The sequence below is a fragment of the Littorina saxatilis genome, linkage group LG2, assembly GCF_037325665.1.
Source record: "Littorina saxatilis isolate snail1 linkage group LG2, US_GU_Lsax_2.0, whole genome shotgun sequence".
In the NCBI taxonomy this organism is placed as follows: Eukaryota; Metazoa; Mollusca; class Gastropoda; order Littorinimorpha; family Littorinidae; genus Littorina; species Littorina saxatilis.
In genome coordinates this window covers 35,331,227-35,348,469 of record NC_090246.1, presented here as the reverse complement: position 1 = coordinate 35,348,469, position 17,243 = coordinate 35,331,227, and the positions used below count along the sequence as shown (strand labels likewise).

General features: G+C 42.3%; 1 protein-coding gene across 1 annotated transcript in view; it reads right to left on the bottom strand.

The window, feature by feature from the left end:
- Positions 1-16,489, bottom strand: part of LOC138958845 (RING finger protein unkempt homolog) — a 31,384-nt gene extending 14,895 nt beyond the window's left edge. The window contains exons 1-6 of the mRNA XM_070330146.1: positions 16,356-16,489; positions 16,040-16,249; positions 13,762-14,069; positions 4,714-4,849; positions 2,267-2,384; positions 708-792 (exon numbers count right to left, since the gene is read on the bottom strand). Coding sequence (XP_070186247.1) covers positions 708-792; positions 2,267-2,384; positions 4,714-4,849; positions 13,762-14,069; positions 16,040-16,249; positions 16,356-16,411 — 913 coding nt within the window. The 5' untranslated portion in view covers positions 16,412-16,489. The remainder of the gene's footprint in view (positions 1-707; positions 793-2,266; positions 2,385-4,713; positions 4,850-13,761; positions 14,070-16,039; positions 16,250-16,355) is intronic.
- Between the last annotated feature and the right edge of the window lie 754 nt (positions 16,490-17,243).

The following is a 17,243-nucleotide window of genomic DNA, read 5'->3' as shown; positions in this document are numbered from 1 at the left end:
TGTAACCAACACACACATGTAGTCTCGCCCGGAATAAGCTTTTTTTGGATGATTTACGAATTTTGCGCACATTTCGAGCAGAGGAAAACACCACATGGTGGCTCTCGCTCCTCCAACTATCGCGAGACACAAAAAACCGAAATCTCGCGCGCGCGAGATCCTGACACATTCGGTGTTTCTCTGTACGCTATCTTGTCACGACGACTTGTTGACAAACGAAGATTCGCGAAAGAAAGAGAAAAGCGGGAGTCCTAAGTAGAGAGCTAATAAAGTACCAGTAATCGCTAATCGAGTGAAATGAAAATCCACGGCGACTTCCATTAGGTGAATGCTATTCAAGTTTAGGTAACGTTTTAGCCGCATCTTTTTATAAGCCGCAATGCGATTTTTTTTAAACAAAAGTCGCGGCTTGTAGTCCGTCAAATACGGTAATTCATTTATGATGTAGGTATCCAAACAGCCACCAAAAAAGCCTGGACAAAAAGCCTTTTACATGCTTACAGACAAGACTCTCAACACGTGCAGTTTCTTTCATCAAACAGCTAAAAAGTAAAATACAAAAACAAAAACACATGTAAATTACTGGTGAATTTGTCAAACAGTACAAATATTCACAGCACAAGCGTTGAGGGCGCTGTGTGCGTGTTATATAAAAAAAAAATTTATAATTTTTTAAAAAAAATGCTTATACACATAGTTTTACTCACGTTCTACATGTGCAAATGCACAAAAGGCTCCCCTTGGACATGTGCCAGTTTGAACCATGTCATTGCACTTTGTTGATTTATAAATCTGCACACAAAAACAGCCATACACCTTTTTTTTTAAACTCGCAGCACATAAATGACACTGTAGCAGTATTTAAGCACATACAAAACAACCTCATAAAAAAAATCCAGGCCTGAAAACACAGCTTTCCTTGTCAAAAATCAATTAAGCTACAATATTACCAGAAATAGCATTTTTTTTATCAAGCTGGTGCACTAATCGGATGGGGTAATACTAACAGATGCAGCTGTTTCAACTTGGTCACTCAACAGGAGTGCAGGGTCATGTAATAAGTGCTGCTGGTTTATTAAGCTCAGAGGGATAGGGTTTCGCTAAGTAAAGGGCACAAGCTATAAAGGATACACCGGCACCACGTGCAGTAAAACGAGTTTTCAACACTTGTACGGCTGTGCTGCGCGTGTCTCAGACAAAGGATGGCATCGCATTGCGTTTGTGGCTGTTATCACGGAAACCACCTTAAACAAGAAGGGCAAAGCCCATACGACTCACATGCTTTACACATTTTTCCTACCAAAATACATGTGACCCAAGGTCAAGGTCATCCAAGGTCATGCAACACAAAGCTGTTAATTCAAGACATAGGAAGTACAATGGTGCTTATTGGCTCTTTCTACCATGAGATATGGTCACTTTTAGTGGTTCACTACCTTATTTTGGTCACATTTCATAAGGGTCAAAGTGACCTTGACCTTGATCATATGTGACCAAATGTGTCTCATGATGAAAGCATAACATGTGCCCCACATAATTTTTAAGTTTGAAACAGTTATCTTCCATAGTTCAGGGTCAAGGTCACTTCAAAATATGTATACAATCCAACCTTGAAGAGCTCCTGTGACCTTGACCTTGAAGCAAGGTAAACCAAACTGGTATCAAAAGATGGGGCTTACTTTGCCCTATATATCATATATAGGTGAGGTATTGAATCTCAAAAACTTCAGAGAAAATGTGAAAAATGTGAAAAATAGCTGTTTTTTAGGCAACATTTATGGCCCCTGCGACCTTGACCTTGAAGCAAGGTCAAGATGCTATGTATGTTTTTTGGGGCCTTGTCATCATACACCATCTTGCCAAATTTGGTACTGATAGACTGAATAGTGTCCAAGAAATATCCAACGTTAAAGTTTTCCGGACGGACGGACGTCCGGACGGACGACTCGGGTGAGTACATAGACTCACTTTTGCTTCGCATGTGAGTCAAAAATGAGTTTAAACCAGCAGAAAAGTTCATTCTAATCCCTTAGTTTAATGTGTAGTAAATCACAGTAAATCACTAAAATTGTGAGTTACAGTGGAACCCCCCTTTTAAGACCTCCACAAATCTGAGAAAATTGAGTCTTAAAAAGGAGGGGATCTTGAAGTGGGGGTCATTTTAGAGGTTATGAACGGAAAGTCTGAGAATGCAAGGTCTTAAAAAAGGAGGGAGTCTTAAAAGGGGGGTTCCACTGTATTCCAATCAAGAGTAATAATAACAGACCTCTGGATGAAACTGCTGCTCTGTGCGTGTATGACAGTAGACGCAGCTGTCTCCGTTTTCACACTGTGTGGGGTCACTCCACTCGTCACCATGCTTGACATTAGGACAAGGGGTGGACCTGCACACAAACATAACACAGTAATACAAAAGCTTCCCTTTTCCAGTCCCCTCTCTCCCAAATGAATTAGTCTTAAAACAATTCCAGAAACCCATGAATAGCAAAGTTTGCTAACTTTACCATTTAAAATCTAGCACAAACCCCTCCTTCCCACCCCAAAAGGGACGGGGAATAAACAGTCCTACTACCGTTAGTGTTACCCATGAACCGTAAGCACACTTCGCTAAATAGTCCACACACAGACGGCCTCAAAAAGGCAGAAGACCCATTGCTGCTTAGAGCCACAGTTGCAAAAGAAAAGATCGATCAACGATTTAAAAGCCACCTACAGGTCTTCACAGATGGTTCGATCCTGCAGTCAGGGGAGGCTGGGTGTGCCTTGTCGATTCCTGGACTTGATATAACACGAAAATACAAGCTAAACAAGGGGATCAGCATCTTCTCTGCAGAGTTATTTGCTATCTACATGGCCTGCACACTGATAAACGATCTGCCAACCCCACCTCTGGGGGTGGTCATCCTTACGGACTCAAAATCCTCGTTGCAAGCACTTGCATATGGCACCAAGAACAGAGGAGAGATGCAAACTGAAATTCATTTCTTAGCCCACCAAATTATGACAAAAGGAACAGACTTTTCCCTCATGTGGCTGCCATCCCACACAGGAATCCGGGGAAATGAAATGGCGGACAGAGCAGCAAAAGCAGCGGCTATGTCAACCATGCCAGTGACAGACATTCGGCTCTCCTGCCAGGAAGCCAAACTGCTGCTAGCCAAGCTAAAAAGAGAGGAAAGAGAGCAGACACTGTCACAAACATGTGAAGAGAGAGGATGGATACACCTCCCCTACAATAGGAAAGGGCACCACCTCCCACTCCCCCCGAGACCCATGAGCCTGTTGCGTCGCTTGCGCACGGTCAGCAGCCGCATCTACTGGGACAAGGTAGTCTGTCAGTGTGGCAAGACTGGACACCTCACACACGTGTTTGAAGGTTGTGACACTCTCAAGGAAGAGATGTCTAGTCTCATCCGCTACAGAAGGGAGAATGCTCTCAGTCTGGGAGACTTTCTCCGCCCACACCCATCACTCGGAGAGAAACCGATGATGGTCTTGGTCACCAATCTGTTCACCTCAACTGTTGCAAGCTGGTTCTAGTGTGCTTGCAGCAGACCCAGCACAGCACAGATCCACTTCTGGAATCTTAAGCTAAATGTGTCCCAAGACACACATTTTGTAGTCCTGGGATCCTGAAAGGCAGAGGCCCCAACCTACAGGTTTGCTTCCATACCAAAAACGCCTCCAGACACGGGAACTTGGGAGCAGAGGCAACAGCTCCGCTTGATCCTCAAAAACCAAATGTGCCTCCAAACACACAGATCCCTTAGACGGCCGAGGCTGTGGCCTCTAAGGTTCTCTTGTACCAAACTGCCTCCTGACTCTGCATCAGATTGCTTGCGCTGGCATCTGCTTACATAGACCCACATTAAGTCACCACCGTGTGGTAGACACAGACGACATTTGGTAGCACTGACTGCCAGCTTTACGGTAATGCGTACCCCTAGCGCGGCTCTGCTTGGGTGGGAATGTTCTGAGCAAAACACTATGTGTTACTCCATACCCCCCGCCCTCCATGAAACTTCTTGACCCCAACCAATTGGGGGAGGGGGGGGGGGGGGGGAGTTTGCCCAGTCGGTAGAGGCGCTGGCTTTAAAACCGGTTGTTACTATCAGCGTGGGTTCAACCCCCAAGTTCGGCGCGGGATGTGTGTCCCAGAGTCAACTTTGTGCAGACTCTCCTCGGTGTCCGAACACCCCCGTGTGCACGCATGCGCACGATAAAGATCCCAGGGTCACAGCGAAAGCCTCAGGCCTTGGAAACACGAATACATGCATGCAAAAATATGAAGCTCGGGTGTCCGTTCGGCCAACAGCCAATAAAGTAACCATTTCAGCACTGACCCAAGACGACCCAACCCGGTCCCTAGCCCATTTCAGGTCTCCTCTAGCAGCCGGCAGCCAGCTGTCTACATCCCCCCCCCCCCCCCCCCCTGCATTTTTATTTTTTATTTTCATACAAAGCCGGGTTTTCCCGTGTAACATGCCCCTAATGGCTTTGCCGTGAGGGCGTAAAACTTACATTTTCTATCAGTCCACACACACACAAATTCAAACTACCAACCCCCTTAACCTCCCCCCCCCCCCCCAATAACCACAACGTCACCAGACACAACACTTTAAAAAAAAATCATAAAGAAAACATGCAAATAAAATAGAGGAAACATTTATCCAGCAGTTTGGCTTGACAGCTTTTCATCACAACAAGCCTTACCTGTACTTAAATTGTTTGGGGCTTCTCCGCCTGTCTCTGACATTGTGAAAATGTGGACAGGCATAGCCCTGCCTGCATAACCGTGGGGGTCGCTTGCACTGCTCTGTCTTGTAGTTGGCTAGCACGAAATTGGTGTCTGAAAATAGGAATCAAACACCAGATAAGTCTCCTTCTTCTGTTGCCCATACGACTGGTAATGTCACATTTGAAGCCCAGTTGCCAAGAACAATCTAACAGTCTTCTCCAGGTTATGACCGATACCGCAAAGCGAACACAACCTGCTATTCTTAGTGTCTGCTACATGTAATCAGGGGGGGAGGAAGGAAGAGAGAGAGAGAGAGAGAGAGAGAGAGAGAGAGAGAGAGAGAGAGAGAGAGAGAGAGAGAGAGAGAGAGAGAGAGAGAGAGAAAGCTCTTTCTCTCACTCCTCTCTTTCCCCACACACACACTACACATGGGGCCCTTCTCATGCTTACATTACAATGTTTGCTTGATTATTAATATTATCTGGTTAACTACTGATTGACAGGACAAACAAAAAATGTCAAGACGATACTAACCACAAGTAGTTAATAACTCGTTAACACACAAACCCATATGTCTAAAAAAAAAAGAAGAAAAAAAAAAGCAAATAAGCAAACAAACAAACCCTGCTTAATTTTAAGTAAAAAGAATTTTTATATTTTCCAATTTGTTCACTACTGAACTTTCATAGCAACTTCTGTGATGATAAAAAAAAAAGTCTGAAGCAGATTTCCATTGATATGCGACTAGCTCTATGTCACAGTATATGCCAGCTGTGACCTTGAACAGTTCAAGAAAGTTACTCAATTTTGATTTAGTGGATTGATTAAATTGATCTCTTTCTATCTTTGGGAATAAAAAAACAATTACTACAACTTTCCCTTTACACAGACATAACAAAACATGTACACATAAATGCAAACACACACACAAACAGTGATGAAAATCATGACAAAGACAGATACTATAACTTTGTCTAACTTTTAAGTTTTAAAACACATACAAACAATTGTACAAGAAAAAAATAAAACCCCTAAAAAAGGTCACCAACGGACATTATCTATGCACACATCAAAGGACTTGAATAATTTATACTCTGTGGAAAAAAACACACATAAAAAACCCAAGAATAACTGATCATAGCAGGTAGGAATAGATCTGTACAAACGTGTCCACTACTACTATCTAGAGGAAAGAAAAGTGTGTATTTTCACTTGTTCCCAACATTAAACACCCCACCAGATGTTCAGTCTTAATAACGACAACATATTTGCGTGGGAAAGAACGGAGACATTTGCATCAATATAAAAAAAAATTTAAGCTGACAAACTTCTTTCTGCTTCAGTAGGCAATTTCATTTTACTGGCTGTGAATAGATGGGTGTGTCTATTTGCAGGTTTAGCAATGAAACCATGAGTCCATCATTTGAGCCTCACAATCTTGGGTGTGGGTGTTTGTTTGTTTGTTTGCTTAACGCCCAGGTGACCACGAAGGGCCATATCAGGGCAGTGCTGCTTTGACATATAAGTGCGCCTTGGGTGTGACTGTGAGTGTTAGTGTGTGTTTGGGTTAGGGGGACTTTTGACCTATAAAGACTCAAGAGGCTGAAACTGTGCGGGAAAAAAAAAAGTAAGACTGGTCTTCAGGTAAAATAGAGTGAACAGTCTTTGGTTTTCTATTTCAATTGAATTAATAATACATATGTAGCAGCTCCCGCAGGCTTTCCATTCCAAAATTACATAAGTAATCACTGCCTAAAAACAACAGAAACTCCAGGTTGTGCTTTCTTATATATTATATAAAGAGATCATTATAATATATATAAGAAAGCACAACCTAAACTGAAACTATGAGAGAAAAGCAATCCGGTGCCGTTGCTCATTAAGAACAAGTTTTCTTTGTTTATGCTGACATGTTTTTGTGATAAAATATACATGCCTTGCTCCCGTCCCAGTGAGCCAGAATCTATAAATGTATGTAAGTTAACAAAAGAAAGTGTTGCTTGTGCAATGCCACAATGAATGAATGGTCTTCCTTGTAGGCTATCCTATTGCCAGAACAAAGCACCGATTATGAATCTGATATGAAGTTCACTTCAACAAGCCAGGCATCAGATTCATAGCAATAGGTCCAAGGACTAGTCACTTCTACTAACTAAACTTACTAAGCTAAAGGGTTTCAACATCTACACCACTAATACTCTATCATAAGGAAACCAAACAGGTAATACATTATTGGGAATGCAGAGCATTGCCATTAGGTAAAGGAATCACCTTCAATTTTTGCCAAGATGTTAGAACTTGCAAGAAGTAACACACCCACCATTTCTAGCTCAAAAATGACTTCAGTTAATGAGTTAGTACGTCCCAGGGTTTTACCTGGAAGAAAAAGACAATGGGACATTTGTCCCCCTCAGCCAAATTCTGATGGGACATTACATAGTCGAAGGCAACAAGCGCAAAGCAGGTTAGGCGGTCCGAAAATGCTTTTGTCAAAAGATGCAAAATAGTTCTATTTGGTGCCATCCATATATATGTATTATACGACTTGTGTCTGTCTGTGTATCTGTGTGTGTGTCTGTGTATCTGTGTGTGTGTCTGTGTATCTGTGTCTTCGCGATGCACGGCCAAAGTTCTCGATGGATCTGCTTCAAATTTGGTGGGCTTATTCAGAGAGACCCCGGACACAACCTCATCGATGAGATATTTCAACACGTGCTCTCAGCGCGCAGCGCTGAACCGATTTTGGTTCCACCTCAGCTACCCGGGCCCCCATACCGACACACCAAAGCCGCTACACCACATCACAACGCCAAAGTTCTCGCTGGATCTTTTTCAAATTTGGACACCGTATTCAGCTACACCCCGGACACAATATCATCGATGAGATATTTCAACACGTGCTCTCAGCGCGCAGCGCTGAACTGATTTTGGTTTTTGTGTTCATTTCACCATTATAAGTAACTCTTCCTTATCTTCTCCAGTGTTTGGCGTTTATCTCCCTTTCTTCGTGTGGCTTTCCCGTTTGTAACTTACTATTACTATTTTTAGAATGTCACTGCGCTGTCCACTGCGCTGTCCACAACGCTTCCCTTGCACCCGTAAGTTGTTCTTACTGTCAAAGTGAAAAGGTCGAATCAATTTATAGCCACGCGAAAAATACATTCTCACCTATCTCTATATATTTATAGATACAGATATGCATATATATATACGGCTTCTCTGTGTGTGTGTGTGTTTGTGTGTGTGTGTGTGGGCAAAAACCTGTGTATTGTAGAGTTCTGTTTGTGATGTGGTCTAGCGGCTTTTGTCTGTCTGTATGTTCTGGCATTTGAGAAGCCACAGCAGATAATATAGGGCTAAGAAATAAGCTCTAAAATTCTCAATCCCGTTTGACAGGACTTCGCCTTCAAAGGTGATTGTGGTGAACCGCCACGCTGTCTGTCTCTGTCTCGCGATTCACCCCGGCGAAGCCGGGTATTCCTCTAGTCTATATATGTATAACTATAAGTTACAGCTCCGTTCATCCATGGTATCACCTGATATTTTGTCGAGACTGGGTCAATGAATATGATGACGTCACTGGAGGCTCTGCCGAGAGTGACGTCATTATATTCTTTCACCCCGTCGAGACAAAATATCACGCGATACCATGGATGGACGGAGCTGCAACGTATATATGGCATGACCAAAGTAAAGAGAATTTGTCATGGGATGTGGAAACAAATCATTGGAAATTCACCATGGGAAATAAACCCAAGCCTAGAAATTGTAGAACTATATTTTGTTTCAGCCTTGGCAAGGCCAGTTTTGTCCAGTTCCGGAAAAGACATCATGAATTCATTCACCCTGCCTAGAGGAAAAAAACAATTCCATGGTTGAAAACGTACAAGCTTATATCCCGTGACGCATCAAAGCTAAATTTTGTTTTGAAATGTCTTCACAACGTACAGATAACTTATAACGACATAATTGCCTTCACAAGACAGGAAAAACGCACACTTTGTTTTTCGTCTGCTACAAATCTAGTCTTGTTGGTTGACGGAGAGAATAAAGCTTCAATCGTACCTTCATCAACAGGAATAAATGCTCAATCCGCTGTCAGTTCGCAACTGAACCTTGTTTTTTTTCTTTAAGGCCAAAAAAAAAAAAGGTCTGTTTACGGTAACCCGACCGACCCTAGTTTTTAGGCCCGACCCTAATTTTTTTTTGGATCGTCTGAAAAAAAAACAAAAAAACGCATCCAAAATAGAGCTGTTTGCGCTCAAACAGCAGACGACAGAAGGGAGGTAAGCTCAAAGTACTGTTTATAGTTATGTTGGGCAAAAACAGGGATTGATGAGAAGAAATGAACTGTGAAACATCATAGAGAGGGGAGGAAAAAAAAAAAATTAAAAATTAAAAAAAATAAAATAAAATAAAAAGCCGACCTACCGACCCTATTTTTTCACCCTATGTTACCGTAAACAGACCTTTTTTTTTTTTTGCCTAACGTTTTGGTTAACATTGAAACGGCAATCCAAAAGAGTGTTTCAGCTGTTTCAAGGCACAGGCTTAGCTCCTTCTTTTGAGTTGCTTTTCAGTCTAAAATGACACCGGAAGCGAACAAATTGTCGTTTATATTGTCGTCACAAAAAGACGTCATGACAAAGTTACACACAAAGCGAAAGAGACTTTGATGTCATTTACTTTTGTTCGGAATTTTCCGTCTGTTCCTAGCTTGTCAGTGAAGACCTGACGTGAGTAAGCTTACCCAAAACGTCTTAGTTCTCTAATCACATTGCAGCTGTGAAATAAGGCCAAAAAAAAAAGAGTCTGTTTACGGTAACATAGGGTGAAAAAATAGGGTCGGTAGGTCAGGGTTTTTTTTGGTCAATTTTTTTTTTGGTCAATTTTTTTTTTCTCCCCTCTCTATGATGTTTCACAGTTCATTTTTTTCTCATCAATCCCTGTTTTTGCCTGTTGAAAAACGTTAATGATACTAAAACTTGCTGGATAGGTACTGATAATTTTCACCCCATCCTTTTCATGACAACATTTATCAAGCTTTACAGCTAGCGGGTGGCGAACACCACTGCGTGCATCCATTTTGAAAGGAAGTAACACGAGTGACGACCCTTTACTCCTAACAGTACTTTGAGCTTACCTCCCTTCTGTCGTCTGCTGTTTGAGCGCAAACAGCTCTATTTTGGATGCGTTTTTTGTTTTTTCAGACGATCCAAAAAAAAAGATTAGGGTCGGGCCTAAAAACTAGGGTCAGTCGGGTTACCGTAAACAGACATATATTTTTTTTTGGCCTAATCAGTCTTGTGTCTCGGTCGTGTAGGTACAGAGTTTGCTTCTGCAATCATTGTGTTCGTGTTAATGACGGCTTCATAAGACAAATCAGCTAATCTATCGTGAGGAAGACGTATATATGTACAAATCACCGAACCCAACCCATTTTTTGTGTGCATTTTTCTGAAGAATAAACTGCATGTGGTTAATTTCATCCGTTTAATGCTTGTCGAAACGAGACATAAGGCTTTAGAATAAAAGATTTCACGCATTGCTTGGCCATCTGATCACAGATACATCATAGGTCGCAGTTTGTAGGTTGAATCTATGAATCGGCCAGAGATAGATCTGCATTTCTGGTCAGAAACCAACATTCACACCACAGACATTCCAAACATTTATATTTATTGAGCGAGCCAGTCTGAAGAGTACTCGGGTCCAGCGCGAGCGTTTTTTATTGTACAGCTAGTACATCATACTGCAATTTGATGATGAAATGCAATATTGCACAGAACACTTTCTTGAAGGTATGTGTTGTCTTGCTTGGCCATCTGATCACAGATACATCATAGGTCGCAGTTTGTAGGTTGAATCTATGAATCGGCCAGAGATAGATCTGCATTTCTGGTACGACAGGGTTCGACACTAGCGGGGGCGGGGGGCGGAACGCCCCAGAGTTTTGTGTTCCGCCCCAAACATTGCCGAAGCTTGGGGCCCACTCCGCCCCAGGATAAATTCCAACAATGACAAACCGAAAATTCTAATGCCAGCAGAGCCAATCACTAAAAATCGCCAGTCAAAGTCGTCACTGAAATTTGCGTTACGATCAATGCCGCAGTCAAGAAAAAAACACATTCAAATCGTCGAAGGACAATGTCGTAAGGGAAATAACTCCCAGATTGCGCTCTTTAGCGTGAGAGATAAGTATCGCCTTCAAATGCCAAACGCAAAATGTGGCGACACATCCCTGGTGTAAAAAGACATGGCAATGAAGATGAAGAACAGGGTGGAGAGAAACGAAAAAAGGAAACCGATGCAGCCAAAAGCGCGAAGCGCTGTCGTAATTTCAATATCAAATGGTTGAAAGAATTTCCCTGGCTTCAGTACGATGAAGAACAAGAAGAGCAAACGCTCGATCGAGTCACTTTCGCAGTTCTGAATATTATATGAGGCATCAGATGGACAGGAAGAAATTGCTATTCACAACACAATGAGTCACGTTCACATAAAATTTGAGCCCGGTCACTTTTATAGTTTCCGAGAAAAGCCCAACGTTAAGTTGTGTGTTGCCGAACAGAAAAGGCTAGTTATCTCCCTTGTTTTTCTGATAACGTTCGTAAAAGGCTACAGATGTAAATACTTTGATGTAAAGAATAATCCTACAAAGTTTCAATCACATCCGATGAACTTTGTCAAAGATATAAAATGTCTAATTTTTCCTTTGACGCTGACCTGTGACCTTGAAAAAGGTCAAAGGTCAACGAAACCATCGTTAAAGTGTAGAGGTCATTGGAGGTCACGACTAAACAAAATATGAGCCCGATCGCTTTGATAGTTTCCGAGAAAAGTTTGTCAAAGATATAAAATGTCTAATTTTTCCTTTGACGCTGACCTGTGACCTTGAAAAAGGTCAAAGGTCAACGAAACCATCGTTAAAGTGTAGAGGTCATTGGAGGTCACGACTAAACAAAATATGAGCCCGATCGCTTTGATAGTTTCCGAGAAAAGTCCAACGTTAAGGTGGTGTCTACGGCCGGCCGGCCGGCCGGCCGGCCGGCCGGCCGGACAGACTAACACTGACCGATTACATAGAGTCACATTTTCTCAAGTGACTCAAAAACAGACAATGCATTGCCGCACGTGAATACTGAGAGTGGGCCCCAGATTTTTTTTTTCCGCCCCAGCAATTTCCATCTCTGGGGCCAGTGTGGCCCCAGGCCAAATAAGTTAGTGTCGACCCCTGTACGACCTTCCAGATTATCAACAGCGGGTTCATGGTCGGAATCAAGAGGTCAAATTTGCGTGGCTCCCAATCATTTGATAAAAGATTTCCATTTTCTTGTTTCTGCGGCTGCGCAAGTTATTTTGCCTAGGTCATGGCCGAACTTTAGGCCTACGGAGAAATATCGCTGGATATTTTCTCCCTAGATTAACAGAGACAAAGAAGGGAAGTCATGCTGTATAGATCTATATACGGCTTGTGTGTGTCCGTCTGTCTGTCACTTCGCGATGCACGGCCAAAGTTCTCGATGGATCTGCTTCAAATTTGGTGGGCATATTCAGGTAGACCCCGGACACAATCTGGTCGATGAAAATTTTCAACATGTGCTCTTAGCGCGGCGCGGTGAACCGATTTTGGTTTTTCTGTAGATCCATTTCCAGTAACTCTTCCTTATCTTCTCCAGTGTTTTGCGCGTTTATCTCCCTTCCTTCGTGTGGCGTCAATCACATCAACACATGCTCTAACCCGGCAAAGCGCCACGCTGCATACTCCGTCTCGCGATCCACCCGGCGAAGTGGGTAATCATCTAGTATGATGATATGCGAATGTGACAGTGTATCAGGTTAGTGTGTGTGTGTGTCTATGTGTGTGTGTGAGAGAGAGAGAGAGAGAGAGAGAGAGAGAGAGAGAGAGAGAGAGAGAGAGAGAGAGAGAGAGAGAGAGAGAGAGAGAGAGAGAGAGAGAGAGAGAGAGAGAGAGAGAGAGAGAGAGAGAGAGAGAGAGAGAGAAAATAGAAGCAAGTTGTTCAACACTTTCGCCGCCATCTTCTTCTGTTGTTTCAATGCGAACATCACCTGAGGTTGATGGGCGAGGCAGTTGAAAGGATATCTTTCTTTGACCGGGAAGTAACTTTACTTTTTTCTTTGGAGGCATTGTTTTTATTTACGTGGGTCTGTGTTTCGAGCGATATCGCTTGTGTTGACGTACAAGCACAGATCAGTCCCGCACAGATAGTTCGTAGGATTGGTTGAATACTAATGAATTACATTTTAAAAGCCAATCACAGCGCGTTTCACAAACTTGCAAGTTGCTTGGCTTGACGCACGTTTTTGCTTAGGCCAAAAAAAAAAAAATTGTCTGTTTCTGGTCACCCAACCGACCCTAAATTTCGGCGCCGACCCTAAACTTTTTTTTTCCAAACTCAAAATTTTTTGTTGTGGTAAAGGACAGGGTGAGAAAATGAACAACAAAAACGTGTGAAAACGAAAGTCCGCTGACGATTTGTAAATGTGTTGAGTGTCTTGTCTCTATGTATAGTGAATCCAGTCTCTTTGCGCGATTTTTAAAGTTAGTTTTATTGGTCTACATTTGGGGTAAAAATAAAAAATAAAAAAAATAAAAAATAAAAATCCCGACCTACCAACCCTATTTTTTTTAGCCATGTTACCAGAAACAGACAATTTTTTTTTTTTGGCCTTAGGTCATTCTGAATACTGTACTCTCGTGAAAAGTGTGCATGGGGTGGCGCAGTGGTACGTAATCTCAGTGCGCCTTTTGACGCACTGAAGGGAATTCCAATGGGACATTTTGGGATGTTATGCGCCAATGGCGCAAGGCGCACTAGTAAATGAAACCCTGATGTCCATCTGTGTTTATGTCCATTAACTATAGTGAAGATCACCAGACGCTCACACGTATCTCTCACCCCTTCCCTTCCCAGAACATTTTAATTTAATAACTGAAGCAGGCACCAGTGAAATTGCATAAAAAATACGAATAATAAAATTGAAAAAATGCATACTAATACCATTCCACTTAGGATCCTCTGCAGGCATTTTCTCCTTCTCCGTCAAAGAGGAACCTGAACTTGATGTTGGGGTTGTACTCAGCATTGAAGTGTCGTGGGTTTTCTCAAGCAGTTCTATTCCTTGCACTTCACTTTTGTCAAACACAGGGGGGCGAATGTCATTAGCCCCATGGGCAAAGGCACAGTGAGGTCCATTTTTCACACAGTTTCCCCGAGAATCAGTCTCATAAACACAAGTCCCTGTCTTGTAGTATCTCAGATGGTAGCGGCGCTCTGTGTCACCAGCAGTGCGATGTAAAAAGGGACAGCTGAAAAGCATGCACTCAAAAACTTACCATCACGGTATTTAAGTAAGTTGCTAAGGCCCCCCCCAAATAAAATGTTTCTGATTCCCAAGCTGACCCTATTTTTTCCTCCCAACCCTAAAATAGTAGAATGTTTCTGACCTTTGAATTGTTCACACACAAAATATTAATAAAAATAAAAATTTAATTTTGCCGAGTTTCTCTTTCCGACATCCACGGGACACAGCTTGCACGAATTCCAGCAAATAAAAAGTCACACGCCCTGTGTATTTAAAACAAAAATTGTTCAATCAAAGAAAAAATATTAAAAATAATGACAATTTTTTTCTGTTTTGTTTATATAATCGAACTTCAAGACTGAAATACACGTGACTGAAGCGTAAACTGCATGTTCTGCTCTACTTCATTTATACTTTTTTTTATTTTTTAACCTTTCCTTTTGTACAGAATAAGAATAAGATATGAGGAGGATCTGGCAGAAAGGAACACAATTTAAGGAAAGAAGGCTCAAGGCTCAGCGTGGGTGGAAAAGACCATGGGACATAATTATGACCTCCTCAACCAAAATCTGATGGGAAATAGTTGAAGGATAGAACTTTGAACTTGAAGCGCCAGTGCCCCCCCCCCCCCCCTCTTTTTGTCCAAAAAGCTGATGTCATCTGAGCTTTGATTTGACCACTGTATAATATTACATGCATTAAATTGTGTGCGTGATCGCTGATGTCGTATCACTCTTCATATGGCGGCGCACTGGAACATAATCTTGACACGCCCTTTGCCTTGAGTCTAACTTGCTGAAGGAAATTCTTATGGGTAATTTTCTGATTTTACATTCCTAACCTGAAGGCTTATCATGTGAGACATGTACCTTGGAATAATATTAAATCTGTTTCAAGAAATCTGTTCAAAGTTTACCATCAACTAGATTAATAAATGCCTCAGGAAAAAATTCTTCCTAAAAATCAAGTCCTCCTCGGATCATCCTCAAAAATAAAAAAATAAATAAAAAAGAAAGAGAAACAAACAGAAAAAAAACTCTACTGAAGTTAAAATACAAAGTTCTCAAAAAGAACAAATCATCCCCATTTTTAATCACAGAATTTCACAGGAGACTTCAACAGCACTGGATGCTGAAACTAAGAACTAAAGATGAAGTTAAAACTACATAACAATAAGAGCATGACATTCTTTGCTGTGAACAAAAGACTAGGCTAATAAAAACAGCGAGCGAGTCAGTTCGCCAGCCAACCACACGACAAGTACAACAGTGCCTGCGCTAATCTAGGAAATGACGGTGCGCGACCTAGAAGCCAGGTCAAGGCCGTGAACTAAAGACGAGATTCAGCTGACTCGTAAAAACACACGATTCTATCGCTCTTCACGCCACTAACAGTCCCCGTAGAGACCAATTGATTAACAATTTCACTTTATCCTGTAAATTAGAACTGATTACCAAAGGAAGAATCTGTCAGGTCAAGAATGAAACGGATGATTGTGGGTTTCACACAAGGAAAAGACCATCCGCCGGAACCAAAACAAACCAGTGGCAAAACGTGCCGATGACACACTCCTAAGTCGCATACCTGCTTCGCAGAGGAGCGACATCGCAAGGGGAGAACAGATTATCGCATAGTTTTGTGATGCGAAGCAAAACATTCGTTTGCACACCCTAGAAAACAATCCGAACAGAGGAAACTGACGAACTGCGCTGCTGTTGAAAATGAATCAATATGGCGGCCATGTTTTGTTTACATCGAGTTCCAACCAGTTTCTCCACCATATTTCGGCGACTTGGCATCAATTCAAACGCCGAAAAGCGACGAAAACTAAACGACTGGATATAAAACAAATAGAGACGAATAGTTACACACTTTCTGGTGAAAATAAGTGCAACACACAGTGTTTTTCTAGAATCGAATAGTTCCCACCAAAATTTGAACCCACATACACAACATGGGCAAGAAATCACTTACTCGTCTCCATCTGGGCAAATACCACTTGATTCATCATACTTGGAACAGTAAATATCCGGGCTGTAGTTAAATGTTCCTTCTCGTTTTTTGACGGGGCGACGGCGACGTTGATTCAGAAAATGCCAATGAAAGCATGTGAAGGGACGGTGTTGAGTGCACTTGTGTTGCACAAACAAGGGACACTGTTGTGTGCGAAACTCCTTCAAATACCTGCAAATAAACAAAAAACACCCAAATGACAGCATTGTAGACATTGCCTGAAACAACGGTAATGATGTGAAGAATACACTGATAACAGCTGACTCACAAAACTCACATGTAATGCTGCGGTTTTTCAGTTTGTGTTCCATGTAACGGTGCTTCTGACGGCATTTTTGTTGTCAATCACTGGAAGCTGCGCACCTTTTCCGCGCAGGGAAGAAATATCCGGCGCTGATTGGTCAACTATGGTCACATGGTTGGGGCTTCCCCGAACAAACTTTTGGTTGACGTCATCGCTCAAAACGCAACTATTTCCGATTGTCCCTGACACAGATTACTTTTTGACAAGTTGCAGATTTTGTAATTTCTAAAATGTTGGGGGGGGGGGGGAGGTGAGGGAGAGGGGGGGGGGGAGGGTGACTGATCTGACTCGTCATCACTGATCAAGTTCCCACCGGCAATCCGGCAAGGCCGGGGTATAAAAAGCCCCCCCCCCCCCCCCCCCCCCCCCCCGTTGAAAATGTAGCACGATTTGACAGGGGTATTTTGGGTATCTCCTTGAAAAAACCCGGTACATTTGAGCGTTCATGTACGGCACCACCACTATGACCTGCCCGGCCATGAGTCAAGTTGTGTTTTTTGTGTGTTCAAGTTTTTACATAGAACATTCTCATTTGGGCGCATCAGTACCGGCAAAGATTACTGAAGGTTGCAGAGTTTATGTGAAGAGTGCTAAAACTAAGACTTTGATCACTATTATCTGCCAGAATTGCATAATTTTAATGCTGCGTCAGCCGCTCAAAAGAAATAACGGTTTTGGGCGTGACTACTCGAAAAGACTGTACAGGACCGGAGTGCTATGTAAATTATGAGCAGTTCTTCCAAACCCATATGTCGTTTTATATATATATAAAAATGTGACACTAACAGTCCGCAAATTGACCCAGATTTTGTGTGTGTGTGTGGCCATATCGACGTTGCAGTTCCGGAGCAAAGGATCCAA